This window comes from Corylus avellana, chromosome 8, assembly GCF_965113065.1.
Source record: "Corylus avellana chromosome 8, dhCorAvel1.hap1.2, whole genome shotgun sequence".
Lineage (NCBI taxonomy): Eukaryota > Viridiplantae > Streptophyta > Magnoliopsida > Fagales > Betulaceae > Corylus > Corylus avellana.
Genome location: NC_142497.1, coordinates 4,101,540 through 4,114,643, shown reverse-complemented (window position 1 = coordinate 4,114,643; position 13,104 = coordinate 4,101,540). Strand labels below are relative to the sequence as shown.

The 13,104-nt window shown below is 35.0% G+C and overlaps 2 protein-coding genes across 5 annotated transcripts; one reads left to right on the top strand and one right to left on the bottom strand.

The window, feature by feature from the left end:
• The first annotated feature begins 484 nt into the window (after nucleotides 1-484).
• On the top strand, nucleotides 485-8,788 carry LOC132164335 (5'-3' exoribonuclease 3). 2 transcript variants are annotated; one of them, XM_059574831.2, is made up of 23 exons: nucleotides 485-756; nucleotides 1,910-2,015; nucleotides 2,943-3,019; nucleotides 3,117-3,326; nucleotides 4,012-4,134; nucleotides 4,209-4,271; nucleotides 4,453-4,518; nucleotides 4,656-4,826; nucleotides 5,090-5,167; nucleotides 5,261-5,413; nucleotides 5,483-5,629; nucleotides 5,763-5,858; nucleotides 5,973-6,068; nucleotides 6,312-6,382; nucleotides 6,454-6,582; nucleotides 6,681-6,757; nucleotides 6,837-6,877; nucleotides 7,041-7,115; nucleotides 7,194-7,324; nucleotides 7,467-7,559; nucleotides 7,644-7,719; nucleotides 7,899-7,969; nucleotides 8,067-8,788. In XM_059574831.2, the coding sequence occupies exons 1-23, from the start codon at nucleotides 574-576 to the stop codon at nucleotides 8,605-8,607; spliced, it is 2,874 nt and encodes a 957-aa protein (XP_059430814.2). In that variant the 5' UTR covers nucleotides 485-573; the 3' UTR covers nucleotides 8,608-8,788. The 2 variants fall into 2 exon arrangements, with proteins under 2 accessions (XP_059430814.2, XP_059430813.2); XM_059574830.2 differs by having other exon boundaries at nucleotides 8,061-8,788.
• Nucleotides 8,789-10,001: 1,213 nt separating this feature from the next.
• LOC132164648 (uncharacterized) lies at nucleotides 10,002-12,491 on the bottom strand. Of its 3 annotated transcripts, XM_088519012.1 has the most exons (9): nucleotides 12,406-12,491; nucleotides 12,180-12,275; nucleotides 11,921-11,991; nucleotides 11,720-11,848; nucleotides 11,555-11,631; nucleotides 11,435-11,475; nucleotides 10,918-11,172; nucleotides 10,722-10,792; nucleotides 10,002-10,623 (listed from the first exon to the last, which is right to left on the bottom strand). In XM_088519012.1, the coding sequence occupies exons 7-9, from the start codon at nucleotides 10,975-10,977 to the stop codon at nucleotides 10,110-10,112; spliced, it is 645 nt and encodes a 214-aa protein (XP_088375138.1). In that variant the 5' UTR covers nucleotides 10,978-11,172; nucleotides 11,435-11,475; nucleotides 11,555-11,631; nucleotides 11,720-11,848; nucleotides 11,921-11,991; nucleotides 12,180-12,275; nucleotides 12,406-12,491; the 3' UTR covers nucleotides 10,002-10,109. The 3 variants fall into 3 exon arrangements, with proteins under 3 accessions (XP_088375138.1, XP_088375139.1, XP_088375140.1); XM_088519013.1 differs by having other exon boundaries at nucleotides 11,720-11,991; XM_088519014.1 differs by lacking the exons at nucleotides 11,435-11,475; nucleotides 11,555-11,631; nucleotides 11,720-11,848; ... (1 more) ...; nucleotides 12,180-12,275; nucleotides 12,406-12,491 and having other exon boundaries at nucleotides 10,918-11,380.
• Between the last annotated feature and the right edge of the window lie 613 nt (nucleotides 12,492-13,104).

The following is a 13,104-nucleotide window of genomic DNA, read 5'->3' as shown; positions in this document are numbered from 1 at the left end:
ATGTGTGGCGAAAAAATTAAAAAAAAATAATTATTTGCTTCTTTTTTTTTTTTTTCTTTCTAAAAGATGCCCTTGGTCTATTTTTCAACAGAATTTCACCTGGATTCATACAAATTTATTAATTATAGGATATATTTATAAAGTCTAATAAATATACATGTTGTACGTGGTACATATATTCGGTTATAATTTATATTCTGGATTGCGTTTACGTACTTTTATATATTATAATAAAAACAATATTGTATATAGAAGTGAGAAAACCGTAAGTGGAAGTTTGACGAGGGAGGGAAGAACCTAGGCAAGAAGTTTTTTTTTATTTTATTTTTTATTTTTTAATTAGTGAAGAAGTTTTTTCGTTAACTTGGTAGAGAAGTTGTCGCATGAGAGAGAAGGGAGTAGATAATTGCACTTTACTTTTGTTAAAGAGTCCGTACAGAAAAAAGGCAAAGCAGATAATGGCATTACTTTTGCTGGATATTTAACATTTGCTTGTTGGTGTCGCTCTGTTTCTCTCTCTCCTACAAGTCGACGCAAACGAGAAGGAGAAAGAGAGAGAGTGAGAGAAGTGAGATGGGTGTGCCGTGGTTCTACCGGTGGTTGACAAACAAGTATCCGACCGTTGTGGTTAAAGCTGCTGAAGATAAAGGAGAGCGCATCGACACCTCCTTGCCAAACCCAAATGGCATCGAGTTCGATAATCTCTACCTCGATATGAATGCCATTATCCACTTCTCCTTCCAGCCCGCTGATCAAGTTCGTTCACTTTGGCTTTTTTCTTTTTCTTTTTTTTTTTTTTTTTTTTCTATTCAGTGTGTGATGGTTTTATATATATATATACTTTAAAAAAGTAGTTCAGCTTGTTAAATCACCGGTTGTAAATTGTAATCACTTAATTTAAATAGGTGAAGCCTAACGTGGAATACTTAATTTAAGGGTTAAATACTAAATACTCATTTTTTTTTTTTTCTTCTTAGAATTTGATTTTTATCAAAGAAGATTTATATGGTTTTGATAATAGACCAAATTAGTCATTCCGTCAGTTGACCACTTAACGGAAGTCTACGTGGACCAATTAAACATTGACACGTAGCACCTACTTAAATGTTTTTTATTTTTATTTTTAAAAATAAAATAAAAAAGTTAAAAAGGAAAAATAAAATAAAATTGGAGTGGCTCTTTGGCCATTTGGGGGTGGCCTTTGGCCATGGGGGTAGCTGAAACCACCCCCAACACCATTGGGGGTGGTTTCGGCCACCCCCTAGGCTCCATGGGGGTGGGGGTGGTTTCGACCACTCCCTTGGGCACCAAGGGGTGCCAGAGCCACCCCCTTGGAGTCAGCCACCCCCTTCGGCTAGATGGGGGTGGCCTGGACACCCCCATGGCCAAAGAGCCACCCCCAAATGGCCAAGGAGACTCTCAATTTTTTTTTCTTTTTTAAAAATAAAAAAAGTTTAATTAGGTGTCACATGTCAACATTTAATTGGTCCACGTAGACTTCCGTTAAGTCAACTGACGGAATGACTAATTGGTCTATTATCAAAATCACAAAGACCTCCTGTGATAAAAATCAAACTATAAGGGAGAAAAAATAAAGAAACGAAACCCCAATGGAGTATTTGGAAGTTAACCCTTAATTTAAATGGGAAGTGAATTGACGGAATCAAGGTTCATCCTAGAACTTTTGGCTCTGATATAATGTTAAATCACTAGTTGTCCAAAAAGTTTAAGCTGATAGAAATAGGTAAATTTAATGACTTAATCATTACTTTAACACAGCTAGTCTAGAATATTTGAAGCATAATTATTTTAGTAATATTTATAAGCACCTTATTTCTGAATTTTTATTTTTGTTCTTTCTTGTAAATAAACTCTTAATTTGTTTTGATTGTCTTATTTTGTTCATCAGCCTCGCCCTCCAAAAACGTTCGAAGAAGTATTCAATAATATCTTTAAATACGTTGACAACCTTTTCAGTATCGTAAGACCACGGAAGTTACTTTATATGGCAATAGGTGAGACTGCAGTCCTTCAACTTCAACATGTTCCTTTAATATATATATATATATGGACAACTTCTATTAAGGTATATTGTTCTTTTTTGTTATGTTTGGTTGAAATACACGTGCTTAATTGGCTGCTGTATGCTTGATTGTAGATATCTAATTTATTACCATTTGGGCTGGAATCTTTTCTCAACTATCTCTCTTACCTTAGACTACGATCTGGATTGTTAGAAATTTCTTAAAAATCAATCTCTACGAGTGACATGTAGGTGTCCTTAGCATAGGAAAAGTACATGTTTGCTTCTCATACTTTTTTAATAATATTAAAGGAAATGCTAGGTGTTCTTCTAGTCTTCTCCCGGTGTTCTCCCAACTGTGATGTGACTTATAAAATTATCTTTGAATTTGAGATTATCATTATTGACTTTTAATCTATTGGTAATTTTAAAATCAACATCACAATTGGAAGGACGCCAGGAGAACACTAAAAAAATACCTAGCATTTCCCTAATATTAATAAGAAAATATGTTTCTCACATGCTTAAAGGACTGTACGTTAAAATTAGCTTGTAGAAAATTTATGTTCATTAACAATGTAAACGAGTATTAAGTTGTTTGTGTTAGTGTGTCTATGTGTACTAGTAAATGTACCTGTTTAATTGTTTTTTATTATCAAGAGAAACGGATAATGATTTCCTCCAACCTAGTATATAAAAATGTCATATGTCACATTGCATGTAAGAAACACATACTTTTAAAATAGCAAGTGAAAAAAAAACATGTGATTATCACATGCAAGGAGACACAAAGATTGCAGAAAGTTTCTCAAATTCAGTTTTGGAGGAAAACTCTATCTCAAATAAACTCTCTTTGGTTTGAATCTCGGGAAATGCTTTGCCTTTAACATCATGTACTGAAATTTGTTCTCAAACTTAGATGGAGTTGCTCCATGGGCCAAAATGAATCAACAACGATCCGGACGTTTTCGGACTATTTGGAGATGTGAAAGAGATGTGAGTTTTCTCATCTTGAGTCTGGCTAAAGATAGATTTCTGCTTCCTGCTTGAGAGATGATCGTTTTCTTTTATCTTCCTGTTATCTACTATATAGGAAGCCGAGATGAAGAGGCTAATAGAACAGTTTGAAATGGAAGGAAAACCAGTTCTTCGTGAGTATCTTCTTCCGAATAATGACAAACAGGAAGTTTCAACTTCCCATGTAATCACTCCAGGCACAGAATTTATGTACAAGTTGTCAGGGGCCCTCAGAAGCTATGTTATTTCACGTATAAACAATGATCCAGGCTGGAGGGACATCAAGGTCTGGTCTATGTCTGCCTTCCTTTTGAGAATTAACTTTGTTAAAACCATCATATGTTGATAAGATATACTAGAAGATAAATGTTATTTAATAGACTTAATATACGACTGCCATATACTTATTAGGATTACGTGATAGTGAAAATTAGTTCTTGATTTTTCCTTTTTAGAAGCTCTTCTTGATCCATATACTAATTTTCATTGTGCATGCCACGCTATTCTAATTGTAGGGCTATCTTATAATAATCTAACAAGAGCATGATTGTGATTATGTTGGAAAATAGAACTTTTAAGGCACAGAGTTTTTTTAAAAAACAAATAAATAAATAAAAATAATCATTTTTAAGATTTTTTTTTAAGTGCATTTTGGTTATTTTTAGAATGAAAAAGTCAAAGTACTTTTAAAATTTTTAGGTATTAAAAGTACTTTTTAAGCAGCACATATTACACTCACTATTTAGTAAACTTCTGTACAATTGCTATACAACTAGCTAGATACATGGTAATAAAAATCAATAGTCGATAAGCATTTAGTTTTTCTTCACTGATTTTTACTAGCACATCATCCAGTTGTATGACAGTTATATATACATGAGTCTACTGAATAGCATTATTCTATACTAAAACGCAACTTGATTTTGAACTCACTCATATCCTGTCATTCTTTATTTTGATAATTTAAATAGGTTATTTTTTCCGATGCCAATGTTCCTGGTGAGGGAGAACATAAGATAATGTCTTTTATTCGCCAACAGAAAAACGTTAGTGTTGGATATAATCCAAATACGAGGCACTGCGTCTATGGTCTGGTATGACAACTCTGCTGGCTTCTGTTGTTTGTATTGTCATTGAGAAATGCATATTAACATGATATTGCATGCAGGACGCTGATCTGATAATGCTTGCTTTAGCAACACATGAAGTTCATTTTTCCATTTTAAGAGAGGTGAATTTGACTAGTATTTGTAAATTTTAATGATTTGTGGTATGTTTTGCAAATTATTGTACCATGTATCAAGGAACCATGATGCCATTGGTGACATTAGGTGTAATTGTGGTATCATTTTGCATGTATTCTTAATCTTCACTTCTTCCTATCTGGAACATTACTGGCTGATCATGATCAGGAGCATCCAACAATCAATGAAAGTGAAGAGGAGGAGGAAAGGGAATGGTTTAAAAAGCCTTATGAGGTATCATGATTCACCTAATTACTATCCTTGGACCTTGACTTCAGCTGATCAGTTTTCATATTTGATATTCCTCTTATAACTTTTTTTTATTTTTTTTTATTTTTTTTTTTATTTTTTTCTGTTCCGTTTGCATGCAGTTTGTACATGTATGGATTCTGAGGAAATATTTGGAGCTTGACATGCATATTTCTGAACCTCCAGCCAATGTGAAGATAGATATTGAGCGGATTGTTGATGACTTCATTTTCTTGTGCTTTTTTCTGGGCAATGATTTCCTACCCGGCATGCCTTCATTAGAAGTTCGTGAGGTCTGGTAGCCTTTTTCATTTACACTACTAGACACCCCTTGAGATTTATAGGGAGTCCACTGGTTTTAAATTGAAGACAAATAGAGTAGTTAAAACAATTTTTGAAAATATATATATATATATAGGAGGTCTTAGAAGAGGAGCTAATTTGAGTGATACATGTGCCTTTATTTGGTTTTGTAATTCTGTTTTATATTAAAATATAGACAGATTTGGTTTACTAAATTTAATAGTGAGATTATTTTTAACATTACTTCTTACAGGGTGCTATTGATTTATTGATGAGTGTTTACAAGACAGAGTTCAAGAACCTTGGTGGCTATCTACTTGACATGAGCAGGGTAACATATAACTCTCATAGTGTACCTTCTTTCAAATACTTGCTTGCTGCAACTGTTAACCTTAAATCTTTTTCCCATTTCTATGTCCAAAAGCTTGTTGAAGAAGATCAAAGAAAAGAGTTCATAAATCTATCCAGAGTCGAGAAGTTCATTCTTTTGGTTGGCTCATATGAAGATCAAGTTTTCAGGAAAAGATCAAAAATTCGTGAGCATCAACTTAGACGCCTTCGCAAAGATTCAGATAATGTGAGTCAATTTTTTTTCAATTCAATCAGCACTAATGGAACTGATAAAAACTAATATTGCCTTTTCCAGCAAGATGAAAATGAAGGTGGTAATGTGGAGATTGGTACAAGAAACAATTCTGATGCCTTATCCAGTGAGGAAGCTCCTACTTCCAGTGATTCAGCAGAAAGTAGTACATTATCAGATGCTAATATGGAGAGTGCCGATTTTTCTGAAGTAAGGAATTGGTTATACTTATTCTTCTGGTTTTGAATTTTGTTTATATGTAAAGACAGAATACTTTTGGTTCTCTATTACAGGTTACCTATTGGTCTTCATTAGTTTCTTACTTTCTTTCTTGGTGTTGCAGATTGATAAAAATACAGACGAGTTGATAGATAAGTACAATGATTTTCTTGATAAGAACTCTGACCTATTTAAGAGTGGTCATTTGGGGTCGGACAAAGTATGAATCACACTGCCTTTAAGATTTTTCTTGTTCCTAGGGTTCTGCTTAGAAGACTCATATGCATGTCTGTTCTTAGAAATGTCTGATGGTTTATGTTAATCCCATACACAGGTGAGATTGGGGGCTGCTGGCTGGAAAGAAAGATACTACAAAGAGAAATTTTTTGCAGAAACCTGGAGGGATATTGAAAACCAAAGAAAAGAAATAGTGAGCTTGTGTTACTACAAACTTTTTCTTGTAGTTTCTTTTATAACATCCCCTATTTCATTCTAAATTGATTGTGTATTACTGATATAAGTGTAGCTGAATATTGATTTAATTGTTGTTTCACTAAAACTCCTCAAATTTTAGTTCAATGGTCTTGGACCATTTTTTTTTTTTTTTTTGGACGTAAGAGGAGTTTAAATTATGCTCATAAAGCTTTAACCTCTGTTGCTTGATTTCTTGAAGGTAAAGAAGTACACTGAAGGACTATTGTGGGTTCTTCTATATTATTATTCAGAAGTCCCATCATGGTCATGGTAAGACAATTCTATAAAATGAAGTTCCCTAATTATAATGCCTCTTAATAATGTAATACAATTTACTACAGGTTTTACCCATACTACTATTCACCATTTGCGTCAGATTTGAAGGGACTTGCTCAGGTCCGTGTAGAGTTTCAAAAGGGTTCCCCATTAAAACCATTTGATCACCTTTTGGCTGTACTACCCCCACAGAGGTAACAACTTTCCTGCTCTCTCTTCTTCTTCTTCTTCTTCTATGTTTGTGCTGAATTTATCATAAATCGGTAAATTAAATGAATGTGCTCTTGTGTAGTGCTCATGTGCTTCCTAAAGTTTACCAGCCTCTGTTGACAGATGCAGAGTCCAAGATTATTGATTTTTATCCTACTGGTAAAGTCTGATTTGTAGAGTTTGTTAAAACCAATAGATTTGATATAAAAACTGACTCTAGTCTTTCTTTTATGCTTAGATGTTGATATCGACTTCGATGGAAAACGTTTTATGAAGCAGGTTTGCTTATATTTCTTATATATTTTTTTTTTTCATACGCATATGATTTTGTAAATCCTTTGTATAATGTCTTAACAAGACACCTGCAATTCTGCAAGTACTTGATTTTTTTACACATTCCATATGGTGAAATGATATGTTATATTTTCTGTTTCCGATTAAGGGAATCATCAAGCTCCCATTTATAGAGGAAGAACGCCTTGTATCTGAAACTAAAGAATTAGAGAAGGGTCTACAGGTATTGCACTTTAGCCTTATTTTTCTTAACTTTATGTTCCATAGAGATTTGAAGTGTTTTTATAACTTTATTTTATAGAGGGATGAAGCACTGAGGAACAGAAACAATGTTGATCAGTTATATGTGAGTAGTACACACAATTTGGCATCACAGATTTTGTCACTTTCCCCAAATGAAAACAAAGTGGTTGAGATCGATACCAGTATCAGGTGGGTGGATTCTTGTGCTAGGTTACATTTTCTTTCTTTAGCATCAAATTTATTAATATTGTTGTAATATTCTTGTTGACAAATGTATTCCCCACTAAATAAACTGATCAATTAACTTCTTGTTTTCTTTTCTACCTATCAGTGATGGTATTTCTGGTTTTATTCATCTTCCTAATGAGGATACTGAAATAGTTTACAAGGAAGTCCATAACAGCATTGAAGAAAAATGTGTCTTGTAAGTAAACAACATTAAAGCACATTTTTCCAGTCTTGTTTTCTCTTTATGTTTCTTATGGTATCATTTCTATTGATGTTGCAGATGTGTGTCTTTTGAGATGCGTGATGATGTTGTGCATCTTCCCCACTTACTTGATGGTGTTATCTTTCCAATTAAGGTACTTCAACTAAGGTTTTTTTTTTTTTTAATCCTAGGGGGAAATTCCAACTGGGGCTTTGCTTCATCAGGCATGGCCTTTATTTCAACTTGAACAATGTCTTGCATCTAATTCTACCTGAAAATAAAAATGACAAACCATTCACTGTAGCCTATAAAACCACAATTTTATGTATGCAGAGTATTACTGAAGGAGATATTACAGAAACAAAACTCTGGCATGAATATCAGGGTAACAAACCTTCGAACAGGTATGATATCTCAGTTCTTGTTTACAACATATTCCATCTGTTCAATTGGTCCCTATATTTGGTTGATGCACTAGGGTGACTTGGATGATAGTTGCAGATCACAGTACGAAACATGTGATTTGAAACATGAAGGGTATCAAAGGAGATTTAGTACAGATTCATCTTGTGAGGTGATATATAAAGGTGCTGGTATTGGATGGGGTGGTGGTAGAGGAAAAGTGAATGATACTTCCAATACAAGCAAACATATTGAGAGCAGAGAAAGAGTCATATTGCCTAGCTCTTCTTTTGCCCAACAGAAGAGTTCAGTGTCAAGTTTGGATGCTGGAAAGTGTTACAGCAATCTTGTTAGCTCAAGTTGTAACCTAAATGAACAGCTCAGGCCTCATGGAGGAGCTCAGTCGATGAACGACAATTTTTGGTTGTCTAGAAATGGTGTACGATATGGAACAGATAATGTGCAGCAGCAGAGAATACAATTCGGGTCTCCTCCTACTCATCAAGGGAGGGGACATCATGGTTCAACAGTTTCTCCAACTTACTCCTGGAAACATAGTTCTGCTACAAGCTCCGTGCAGGGCCGTGGCAGAAGTCAGCATGTTCAACATTCTTCTGTCGAGGAAAGTGGCAGCCACTGATCCAGTGCTTTGTAGCTATTTACCTTGTGGGGGTCATTACATGTGCTAATCCAGTGCTTTGTAAATATTTACCTTTTCTGATTTCAAGTTACTTTGACTGAGATTCCTGTGCTATGACATGTCTAAGTTGCTATATTTAGCACCAAAATGTTTGCTCTTTGAACAGTTACTGCTCTCTCAACTATGCCTTAATCAAGCACAATCATACTTCATGTCTTGGCATTTTCAAATTTGCTTCCTCTGCTGTAGCTAAGGAAGCTGCTTTGATCGCAGCTGATGGGTTTTGGCCACCATAGACTTCAGACTCCATACTTATTCCTAGCAGAGAGACTATACCAGCCGCTCCAGCCATGAATCCAATAATAGTAGCTTTTGAAAGAAAGGTAATTATAAAACCAAGCCTGCGCAAGTCTTCCAACAAAACAATATCCAAGTATGAAATTATTAATTCCATAACATATCAAATGAGTTTTTAAAGTATATTGCAGATTAAAAAAAAAAAAAATCACTTTAAAAATCTTAAAGAAACAAGGGGGGGGGGGGGGGGGGGGGGGGGGGGGGGAGGGGCGGGGCGGGGGTGGTGGTGTCATGGTTGGGAGATACTTCTTGCCTGAGCATTGATCCCAGTACAAGAGAAGCAATAGAAACTGGTCCTACTGCTAGGTCTTCAGCAGTACAAAAACATCTGGCTAAATAAGGAAGGAAATTAATCATAGACTTACAAGGAAATTAAATAAATCTTAATATAAAAAATAAGTTATTCTAACATTCTCTCTTCAAACACAAAATAGAAAGAGTTTGATTTTTTTTTTTTTTTTTTTTTAATTTTAGGTGCTCTGTTAGTGTTCTCCTGGTCGTAGGTAGATATTACTTTCTAAAGATTAGGTGAGAGAAATAAATGCTAGTTTCTTTTTTGTTTTTATAAAATAATATCCACCTATAATCGAGAGAACACTAACATTCTTTTTTCTTTGTTTAATGGGATCCAATGTGGCAAGCATCCAAAGCTGATTGTGAGCTCTAAGAATCATTGATGAAGCAGATAATGATAATGCATAGCAAGCTAAAAAACTTGGCATGCAAGCGTGACTCATATGGGCCAGAATCCAGATAGACAAAAAAAACACTTTCATTGTGAACCCGGGTGGCTAGGAGTGCTGTGAACCACCCACCACACACAGTGCCACGGTGGTGATGATGGCCGGTAAGGACGGCTAAAGAAGGCACTAGCAGAAGTAGGCTGTGGATGGCCAGAGGAGGCACCACTTAGTTAATGATATTTTGAGGTCATTGAACAATGAACAGTTAGCTAAAGCCAAGCTTAATTCTCAGCCCATAGAAAATGTAATATAACTTAAATGTGTTTCACAATTTGGAATTGTAGTAGCTTCAGCAAAATGTGATCAGTTACTTAGACATGTCATAGCACAGCAATCTCAGTCAAAGAAACTTGAAATCAGAAAAGGTAAATGTTTGTTACAAAAAACTGGATTAGCACATCGTCATTGAATGGCATTACACAGAAACATAGGGAACAGTGATTTCAAATGTACATTCAAATGGCTGCCACTTTCCTCGGCGGAAGAATGTTGATCATGTTGGCTCCTGCCACGGCCGGGCACAAAGCTGGTAGCAGAACTGCGTTTCCAAGCTGTGGCAGCATGCTGTCCTCTCCCTGGTTGGACAGGAGCCCAAAATTTTGTTCCCTGATGCTGCATATTATTTGTGCCGTAGGTCACTCCATTTCTATACGACCAAACATTGTTGTTCCTCGACTGAGCTCCTCCATGAGGCCTGACCCGTTCATTTAAGTTACTACTTGACACGGAAATATTGGAAGCATTATTAACTTTTCCTCTACCAGCACCCCATCCATCACCAGCACCTTTATATAACACCTCTGAAGATGAGTCTTTAGTAAATCCCCTGTGATAGCCTTCATGTATCATCTTAGGGGACCGGCTTGAAGCAGAATTCAGGCTACTATCCACTTTTCGACATCTTTCATACTGCAATCTGCAACTCTCATCCAAGTCACCCTAGTGCATCAACCAAATATAGGAACAAATTGAATAGGTGCAATAAATAGTAAGCAAGAACAAGAGATATCATACCTGTTGGAGGGATTGTTACCCTGGTATTCATGCCAAAGTTCTGTTTCCATAATATCTCCTTCAGTAATACTCTGCATACATAAAATATTGTGATTTTACAGTGAATTGTTTGTTATTACACATAATAAAGCGAAGATCACCCGTTGGAATCTCCTATTTCCCCTCACTTGGGGTAAAGGAAACTTAAATGAAGTACCTTAGTTGGACAGTCAACACCTTCATGTAGGCGCGGAATATGTACGCTACCATTACGCATCACAAAAGACACACATCTGCAACATCAACAGATGCGATATCAGAGGATACATAAAAAAAGAAAACAAGAATGAAAAAAGTGTTTTTAATGTTGTTTCCGTCCAATACACGTTTCTCACTGCTGTTATGGACTTCAAAGCAGTGAACTATTTCAGCATCGTCATTAGGAAGATTAATAAATCCAGAAATACCATCACTGACAGGTAAAAAAAGAAAAGAAGAAAAAGTTTATTGATCAGTTGATTCAGTAGGAATACATTTGTCAATAAAAATATAACAACAATACTAATAAATCGGATGCCAAAGAAAGAAAATGCAACCTAGCACAAGAATCCACCCACATCATGGAATGTGTAAAATCAAGCACTTGCAGAGTTGCAAGTGTCTTTTTAAGACAATAAAAAAAGGATTTAAAAAATTTCAAGCACATGAAAGAAATACAAGAAATATAATCAGACCTGCCACATAAAACGCTTTCCATCGAAGTCGATATCAAAATCTAAGCACAAAAGAAAGAGCAGAGTCAGTTTTTATATCAAATTCATCGGTTTCAAAAAACTCTACAAATCAGACTTTACCAGTAGGATATAAATCAATTATCTTGGACTCTGGATCTGTCATCAGAGCCTGGTAAGCTTTAGGAAGCGCATGAGCACTACACAGGAGCACATTCATTTAATTTGAAGATTTATGATAAATACAGCCTAAACATGCAACAAGAAAGAACAGAAAAAGTCTGTTACCTCTTTGGGGGTAGTACAGCCAAAAGTTGATCAAATGGTTTTAATGGGGAACCCTTTTGAAACTTTACACTGACCTGAGCAAGGCCCTTCAAATCTGACGCAAATGGTGAATAGTGGTATGGGTAAACCCTGTTGAAAATTGCATTACATTATTAAGAAGAATTGTAATAGGGGAAACTTTATTTTATGAAATTGTCTTACCATGACCAAGATGGGACCCCTGAAAAATAATATAGAAGAACCCACAATAGACCTTCAGTGTACTTCTTTACCTTCAAGAAATCAAACAAGAAAAATTAAAATTTAAGAGTAAATTTTATATGGAGGAGAAACTTTGAGGAGCTTTAGAGAAACATCAATTCAATCAACCATCAGCAACACTTGTATCACTAATGCACAATCAGTTTAAAATGAAATAGGGTTTGTAATAAAAGAAACTGCAAGAAAAACAAAAGCTCACTATTTCTTTTCTTAGGTTTTCAGAATCCCTCCAGGTTTCTACAGAAAATTTCTCTTTGTAGTATCTTTCTTTCCAGCCAGCAGTCCCCAATCTCACCTGTGTATGGGATTAACATAAACCATCAGGAATTGTTAAGAACAGACTTACATATGAGTTTTCTAAGGAGAACTCTCTAGCTAGGTACAAGAAAAAGCTGTAGAAGGCAGTGATTCATCCTTTGTCCAACCTCAAACCATTCTTAAATAGGTCAGATTTCTTCCGAATGATTAGATTTTAACTTTTCTTTCAACTCTTTTGTATTTTTGCCAATCTGCAACACCAAAAAAGAAAGTAAGAAACTAATGAAGACCAATAAGTAACATATAATAGAGAACCAAAAGTATTTTTTCTGTGCATATAAACAAATGGGACATCTATTATTTATCTATATATATATATATGATTGAGAGAAAAACATAAGAAACAAGAAGTAACCTCTGGACGAGTCCTAGTTTCTCTTCAAATGCAAAATATCATATCACAACTTTTACCCTTCAATAAAGAAACTGCCATTATTCAATTCAAAAGCAGAAAAATAAGCATAACCAATTCCTTACATGATACAAATGCAGCTCTATTCTTACACAAATAACAATGGTAGACACATTTACCTTGTGAATGCTACAATTTGGTCATTTTGGATGTGTAATATATATATGGGTAATGGTAGACACATTTACCTTGTGTCTAAAACCATTGTTATTTATGATAGAAAATTGAACTTAATTTTCCAAAATCATTTTTTTATAGCATGAACAAACTCTTAACTACAATTGTACAGGAAAAACACCAATTGGACCAGGATTAGGTGTAAACACTGCTTTATAGAACACAAGCAATGCAATTCAGTTGGAATAGGTGAATGTACAAACAATTGAAACTCATC

Bases quoted from the DNA above. Each gene is read 5' to 3' on its own strand.
- LOC132164335 (XM_059574830.2), top strand. From the start codon at position 574: ATGGGTGTGCCGTGGTTCTACCGGTGGTTGACAAACAAGTATCCGACC. The intron at 4,272-4,452 runs GTGAATTTGACT...GATCATGATCAG, and splicing joins ATTTTTCCATTTTAAGAGAG to GAGCATCCAACAATCAATGA. The intron at 5,630-5,762 runs GTAAGGAATTGG...TTGGTGTTGCAG, and splicing joins AGAGTGCCGATTTTTCTGAA to ATTGATAAAAATACAGACGA.
- LOC132164648 (XM_088519013.1), bottom strand. From the start codon at position 10,977: ATGCGTAATGGTAGCGTACATATTCCGCGCCTACATGAAGGTGTTGAC. The intron at 10,793-10,917 runs GTACTTCATTTA...TTATGTATGCAG, and splicing joins GTGTTGACTGTCCAACTAAG to AGTATTACTGAAGGAGATAT. The intron at 10,624-10,721 runs GTATGATATCTC...TGAGAGTTGCAG, and splicing joins GGTAACAATCCCTCCAACAG to ATTGCAGTATGAAAGATGTC.